This window comes from Cinclus cinclus, chromosome 1 (assembly GCF_963662255.1).
Source record: "Cinclus cinclus chromosome 1, bCinCin1.1, whole genome shotgun sequence".
Classification (NCBI taxonomy): Eukaryota; Metazoa; Chordata; class Aves; order Passeriformes; family Cinclidae; genus Cinclus; species Cinclus cinclus.
The window spans coordinates 56,498,819-56,506,678 of NC_085046.1; the positions used below are offsets into that span (position 1 = coordinate 56,498,819).

Consider the following 7,860-nt stretch of genomic DNA (forward strand, 5'->3'; position numbering starts at 1 on the left):
CTTCAAGTCTGTTTCCAAAGGTGTTAAATTTCTTGCTCAACTTGAGCAATAAAATATTCCCTGGAAATTCTCTATATGTGATTATGTGTGGGTACCACAGCAAGAAAGCTTAGTTTTCAGTTTACTCCATTCAAACTAAATCACACTGCCATTCATAAAGTACAAACTAAAAGAGAAGAAATTATAAAATATAAAGGGGAAAACACTAACACAAAATTTGGGGACCAGATCTACTACCACAGTTCAAGAATGCAAGACCCAAAAATGGAAAGAAAAATAAGAATGTGAAAAATTTAGTCCATAAAAAGCAATCAGCATGCCATATAGGAGAACTGCAAGGACTTCAGCTACCCATGTATGTGGGGAAGAAACAAGTAAAATTTGATTTTTGAATGCTTTGACTCCTAATAATGATTGACTAACAACAATAAAAGAGAAAGGATATGCAACATTAATCCAGAATCCTTATCCTCATCTCCTGTGGCTATAAATCTACTTTAGGTCCTTGGAGATGAAACTGAATCAAGTGGTACTGACTGAGCCAGTTGTCTACCCTCTCCCCTTTCCCAATACACTTGGCAGGTTTCATGACTCTGCACAACAGTGAGAAGGAGGAGTGAGGTGATTGGAAGGGGTACTAAATCAACAGACATGAAATGTATCATCATGCAGCAGCAAGAGACAAACCATGCACTGCCACTTAATGGTAAGAGGTGATGTGTGTGCCTAAGAAAAAATTTCAGGGGACTGATTGCAGCTGCTATGACAACAAAAAGGAGGATGACCCAAGTGACTGTTTCATGTTGTTCCAGTGAACCACTCTACTCACCAGCTGGGAAGCCAATAGAGACTTCATTAACTGCAACTATTCAGTAATTACTGCATCCTTCCCTGAACCACAACTCTAACTTTCCATGCAGTTATAGCACAAAGCTGTTGGATGCAATCATGATGGTTCATTTCTCAGTCCTAAAAATTTCAAGCCTGTAGCTATTAGAAATTTGGAATTGAGTTTCAACAGGTTTGCTAGATACAAGCTCTGTCACCTGGCAAGGAGAAATAGGGAGCAAAATCGTATCAGCACAACCTTGATGAAGTTCTTGCAAGCAAGCCATGGAAAAGCTGCATTATTTGCCTGCCTTGTATGAAGGGCAGTTCCTTCTCTAACATACAGCAACTTTTACTTAACTGGAAAAGACCAGGACAGATCCTTTGCTCATTTAAATAATTGCCATTCTCCTGAGTGCAGTGGAGTGATGAATATTTACTGCTGGTCAGGATTCTGCCCCTTGATTTGATTTGCAGTAGTACGCAAATAAGTGAATTATTTGTCCAGGAGCCTTTTGCTTTCTTAGTCATGCAAAGCTACAGAACTAGAAAAATGAGCTTGTATTTACACTACATCAAAACTACTGACCAATTAGTAGAGCACAAGGGTTTAAAACAGAAAATTTGCAGCAAAAAGCACAAATCCCCAAAGACCGTTAGTTTGAAAGCTCCTAGACTTTGATACTCAGCAGTATCAGGGGGAGAACAAGGAGGAGGAGGAGGAGAAGGAGGTATTCATCTAAATTTCAACATGAGAGAAGGAACTGTCTTGAGAGAAGGTTCTCCCTCCTGCCTGCCTGCTCAGGAACAAGCCTGCCTACCTGACTGCCTAAAACTGGCCTCAAAAGGCACTGAAGAGTTCACACCTCTTTATTTAGTTTGAAATTTAGGGATTCTAAAAAATTTGTATTTTTAAATTAATACCTTTGTATCAATTCAGAAGGTACTGGAAACAGGAATAGTTGACTAAAGACCAGAGAGAGAAAAGAGCAGAGGAAGAGTTATTTCTCATGATGGTAGGACTGGGCCCCTCCTTGTAGGGAGCAACCATCACTTGTTGTCTGTAAAAGAGGCCTGACTGCATTTCTTTCCTTCATGGATGATGGACAGGAGGACAAACTCTTGGTCTAGGATCTGGCACAAAGAGAATAGGTGTCCTCATCTCCAGATGGGTGTCTCCACCTTCTGCCCTATTTGTGCCTTGTGTTTGAATAAAAAATCACCACAAAATTAAACTCAGGGCTTCCATAGTAACTGGAGGGAAAACCTTTACATGCAAAAAGTGTAAACGAGTGTTTTCATACAGAAAGTTGCCTACAAGATTTGTAAAGAACTGCTATGAGCTAGACTGTTTCAGTGCCACATCCTTCCTCTCCAAAACACCTAAATTACAGCAGAACTCCTCACCACTTCATTCTATAAATCTATTTTTTAAAGTTTTTTTTATACATTGGATAGGACAAACAATGTTGCCAGATGGTTCTGGATATAAAAAGCAGAAAAGTTGAGTTGTACTGAAGGTAAGCTTTCCATCATAGATGTATAATAAATGCTGATGGAAAATATCTTCTTGTTAATCTTTGTGTTTATCATTTTTCCAGGTTTAAAAACAGTGGACCAACCTTTAGAAAGTCAATTACAACAGCAAGTAACACTTAACTGGCATTCTGAGTTAATAGTCTCTCATTTGCACAGCAGTGATGAGACAATCCAGAGTGGAAAAAAAAAGGCCTTAACTTCCTCCGTTTTATGTTTTAGTGGAGGAAAACATAGCCAAAGTCAAACAAGAGCTCAAATAGAGTATCTTGTGTATACAAAAATTCACATACGCTGAAATTTGGTGATATAAACCATGGCAAATAAAGATCTTGAAGCCTTCATCTGAGACAGACTGAGCTTTCTAGAGCAAATTAAGTTGAATTATTCCAGTTCTTGAATAGTCCCACTAAATGGCTCACAGTAGCTCCAATCTTTCTACCAACTACCAGTGCAAGAAGTCTGTGAAAGTGGAATATTCAAAATCCTCATTGGGCCAGTGTACCTCTGTCAAAACAGTTGTGTCTAGAGGAAAAGGATTTGCAACTACCTTGTTTCCTCATACAGAAGAGATCTGTAAAGTCCATGGGAGGTGTGCAGTTCCCACACCCAGCTTGGCTCTCGTGCCCCAACACCAATGTGGAAAGCAGCTAAGGTGAAAATTAGAACAGTTGAGAAGCTGCTCTAGTTTGCTTTGCTCTGTCAGCAGATGCTGGCCAACTCCAGAGACACAAGGGTATCTAACTACGAGCCTTCATCAAGGCTTCTTGCACCAGGCTTCTCTGCCCTCATACTTTCATGTTAGGCCCAGGTCTTTCATTAATTTTCATCTAAATTTTCATTAAGTCTCATGGTCAGTAATCAGTTTTCCAAACACACTGAAGATCATGATTTCTTAGAAGTTAGTATAAATGTGAATCAATGCAAAATATCTTCTCTTCATAGTGTTATTTAGGTTGGAAAAGATGTTTGAAACCACTGAGACCAATTGCAAACTGTACACTGCCAAGTACACCAAAAAAGCAATGGAATTACCAAACATCCTTCGCCAATGCTCTCAGTGTTGGGGGTTGGTTCTCTCCCTTTTCCCTCAGTGGAATTTTCCCCATTGTCATGCTAAGATACCTGTTGACTGGGCCCTGGTGACAAGGGGGAGGGGATGGGAGGGAAGAGGGAGAGCCCCGCGAGATTCAAACAGCCAGAAGAGGAAGCGGAAGGCTGGGCCTCGGCCCATTTCCCCCGCGGAGTTCGGATGAGAAGGACGATCGCCGTCTGTGTCCCATCCCAGCGCCGGGAGCCATCCTCACTGCTGTCGGACCCTGCCCTGCTCCTTCTCGCTGTAACCTGCCACCATCCAGCACTCTGCTGAGCACCAGGACCCACACCGTGAGCGGAGGGCTCTCTCTCCATCTCTCTCTCCCCCTGGGACAGCGCTGCCATCACCCGCAGCCCTCCTGCAGCTCTGCGGGACCCGCCCGCCCCCAGCACCGGGAACTGCAGCTCAGGGAAAAGGTGCCTGCAGCCAAAAAACACTGGGACTGAGTTACTGTTCTGTTTGTGCCTAATTTCATAGCTGTTGTTGTTCTTGTTTGTCGTGTTAGATATACTAGTAAAGAACTGTTATTCCTACCCCCATATCTTTGCCTGAGAGCTCTCTTAATTCCAAAATTATAATAATCGGAAGAATCACAATTTTTTTTTTCAGTCCAAAGGGAAGCTTCTGCTTTCCTTAGCAAACACCTGTCTTTCAAACCAGGACACTCAACCATGCAGTTGGAGATGACAATAGTGAAGACAGAACTTACAATTTCACCCTGCTCCCCTTCTAATTGTACAGATATTTCATCATGGACCTACCCAAACTCCCTGTGTGTCTCATTACCACTCTGTCTGGGAACAGAGTAGGACAACAATTTGCAAATGTTGAATGACAACTACAATGACTCATTTTGCACCCAAAGGGAAGTTATTTTTTCTCAAGCTAGTATTTCTCTGTTCCTCAAGGGTATCAGTCTTCCCTCTCAGTTAATACTACAGTAGCAGATGCAGCAGCTCAGCATTTCCCAAGAAGTTCTTAAAAAACGCCAGGACACAAAAACCAGATTCTCATCTGATGGAAAAAAAAGACACTTAAGCTCATCCCTGACACACTAATGTTGCTGTGGGTTTTCTTGGATAGATTTATTTTCTTCAGTATAATGATTAACAAATACATTAATCATTTAGGGCTGTCTACCACACAATGCTGGCAATACTACATAGCATGTTTACAAAGTTTTCAGTTATGTCACTCAATACAATGCACACTTGCCCAGATATAAAAATAAATGTTATGTAATACACAGACCATAGAATCAATACACTGTGTGCATCAAATACAGATGCACACCAAAGAAAGTAGCACAGGAGCTGTAATGCAACAACTGCCCTAAGAAGCAGAAAAAAACCTGAGTCTTGCTTTAAGACAATTTAAAGGTGATCACTCTAACATGAGTTATTCCCCATTGCTTAAATCAATCCCTTTCCACCAATAAGGAGAAACTAAATCCATGTCGAGATAAGTGAAAAAATAACAATTTACTAGCAAGCAAAACTACAACAGGCAAAAAATAACAGTAAATACAAAATTTATCAATCTCATTAACTCCCTGAGAACAAAGAGAAACCCAAAATGCTGAAGTACCCCTTTCAAAATGGCATCCATCACAGTCAACTCCGTGTAGGAAGACAAAGCAAAAATAGCATCTGGTCAAGATGGCAGCCTTAGCCAGCAGCCACGCGGTTCAGGAGCCAAAGGGGAAAGCATGGCAGTAAACCCTCCTGGGAAGGCAGGAGCTTGCTAAGCAGTTCCGTTGGCACATGGGAATTGCCAGCATGTGCGGGGTCAGCTCCACTGCCCACTGCCTCCTTCTCTTCGTTCTGCCACCCACTGTGCACCACCAGTGCTGGTGCTGCTGTCCTCTGAGCCACTGGTGTGCTGTGGGTGGAGAGAAACAGCTGGAATCGACACAGGGTGGCCTGCTGAGGGATCAGCTCAAGCTTCACACTGCTAATAGAGGTTTGCAAAGTTCACTGTGAAAGAGTTTTTGAGTGCAGAAATGCTGTTTTTCCAGGTGGCTAGCCCAGAACTCCTTCCCCCTCATCCCAAAACAACCTCTGCCTTAAGCAAAATGCCACCACACGAAAGAGAACACAAAAGGGAAGCCTCTGCCTGCACTACCTCAGCTTTAAGGTGAAAGCCAAAAAGTGTGGCAAGAGATGAGAAAGCAAGCCAAAAGGTGAAAAACGGGACTCTGCCTGTGTGCTCCAACCTTTCAAAGTGTACCACACCTGCCTACCCCGTGATCCAGCTCCAGATGTGCAAACCTTAAGGAGACAGCAACAAATTTTGGGCACTGATAGATGTGAAATTCAGTAATGCTTTTGATTACCCAAGACAACCTTCAGTTCTAAACCCTGAGTCATTTGATCCTAATATTGGTCCAGTTGTATTGTGAGCATGAGTAGCAATAAAAACAGCAGAGCAACAAACCCAGCAATCCTGTTGGTTTGTTCCTGAATTTAAAAAAAACAAAACAAAAAAAAAAAAAGAAAAAAAGAAAAGAAAATGTTCAACCAACAGACTGACACAAACTGATAAAAACCCACTATTAAGAATGATGCTGAGAGTGGAAGACATTAATATAGGGGGTGCAAAAGTGAGCATATTGCAATAACCTGTGGAGGGCCTTCCCATTAGAGAAAGAAATTTCAAAAGTACCATTGGCCTGGCAGTTTCACCCTTAAAGTGCTATATGAATATTAACAGATAATTAAGATATCTTAACTATGTAAAGATATTTTAATGAAACATATATCTCCAGGATTTTTTAACAAGCTTAATGTTTGCAAAACAAATTCTCCATGAATCAGAGGACTAAACAGATATCTCCTTCCACACCAATAAAAGCGTGTATCCATCAGTATTAGATAAAATTCTGGCCCAATTATGTTAGTATCACCCAGGAAAAAGTTTCCTGATTTCACAATGGCAAGGAAGTGGAATCTCTGTTTCTTAGAAGTGTTCAACAGGAATTTCTATTGATTATTGCAAGTAAGATATCCATACACTTTAACTTGGATTTAATCTAAAAATTCAAATAGGTTGTAAGCTTGCTTTGCTTCTAAGATCTATTTGGGTATGTGTAGGGGTACATATATATACACATACCCTAGTAATATAAGCATATGTAGCAAAGTAGTCTGCTCAGAGAATCCTCAAATTCTGTATACCAAGTCTACTGGAAAAAGCCCTTTCACTTTGAGAAGCCTCACTTTTCCCTAAGACAGCAAACATAAACATGAAACAGCACTCTCCAAACAACTACAGCAATCCATCCTAAAATTCCTAATCTTTCCTCAGTATTTCTCACTGCCTCAGCAATTTTACTTCTTCTTGTGTTTGCAAACTGTTACATATGTATCTTTGTGCAAAATGAGAAATGACAAAAGATTACAGAATTTGAAAGCACTGGCTAAGTAAACAACAAAAGCCAAGGCTCCCAAGGATGATATTCTGGGCTCATAGGAAGGAAATGCAGCTAGCAAGCTGGAAACCTGCAGTCCTAGAGCCCAGGCTTTCCTGAGGTAAAGTTCCAAAACAAAAGTACTGCAAACATCTTGGTGAACTTGTGCCAAAACCCAACAAAAGGATGTAGAGTCGCAGCATATCAAAGGCAAGTTTCTTGGCCAAAATACAGAAGGCAGAATGCAAAACCAATGCAGGCAAAAATTGCAGGGCATCTATACATTTTAGAAGCATATCTTGACAAACAGCGGTTGACAACAGCTCTCTTTTAGCTGCACTTACTGGAACTACTAAGAAAGACAGGAAAGAAAGAAAAGAAAGAAAATAAATGAAAGAAGACAAATTAAATCGGGCTCACCAATTGTAAAGTTATAGCCATCAATACTGAATGTAGCACTCCGGCATTTTTTAAATGCTCCCTTTCTGCTACTTGGGTCTGTCATGATCCTGCCAGCTTGTACTTTCAGCAGCTGCCTTCTCTCCCTTGTGGAAGCAGAGCACTCGAGCTCACTCTTAGCTGCCCTTGAGTATCTGCCTGTGACAGCACACACACCAAGCCTCACATCTTCTTACACGGAGCCAGATCTGAGAGGCGTGCACCCAAGAATTTTCTCCTCCCCCAAACACTCTCATTGGCAAGTTACCTACCTACATGCCTGCTCAGGGTTCAGTTGGCTGCAGGCTCCCCTATCAAAGCTGGCAGTCAATTAGTGCCAGACTACCAAGTCAATAAGCCAGCCGTAGCTGTCAAATGTCTGTGTAGGAGGTAGCACACAAAAAAAGATAAAGGGTTAGATTTTGCTGTTATCTACCCACTGACACTTCCTGTATTCCCTGCTATGCTGCAACCAGTTTCTGTGGCTCCTCTTACTCATAGGGATTTCTGACTTGCAGCAAATTGTGCTCAGATTTCAGCTCTTAAAACAGAA

The 7,860-nt window shown here is 41.5% G+C and overlaps 1 protein-coding gene across 2 annotated transcripts in view; it reads right to left on the minus strand.

The window, feature by feature from the left end:
• The window catches only part of PDE1C (phosphodiesterase 1C), a 217,241-nt gene extending 209,867 nt beyond the window's left edge, over positions 1-7,374 (minus strand). For both annotated transcript variants that reach the window (XM_062498241.1, XM_062498250.1), the window contains exon 1: positions 7,290-7,374. In XM_062498241.1, coding sequence (XP_062354225.1) covers positions 7,290-7,374 — 85 coding nt within the window. The remainder of the gene's footprint in view (positions 1-7,289) is intronic.
• Between the last annotated feature and the right edge of the window lie 486 nt (positions 7,375-7,860).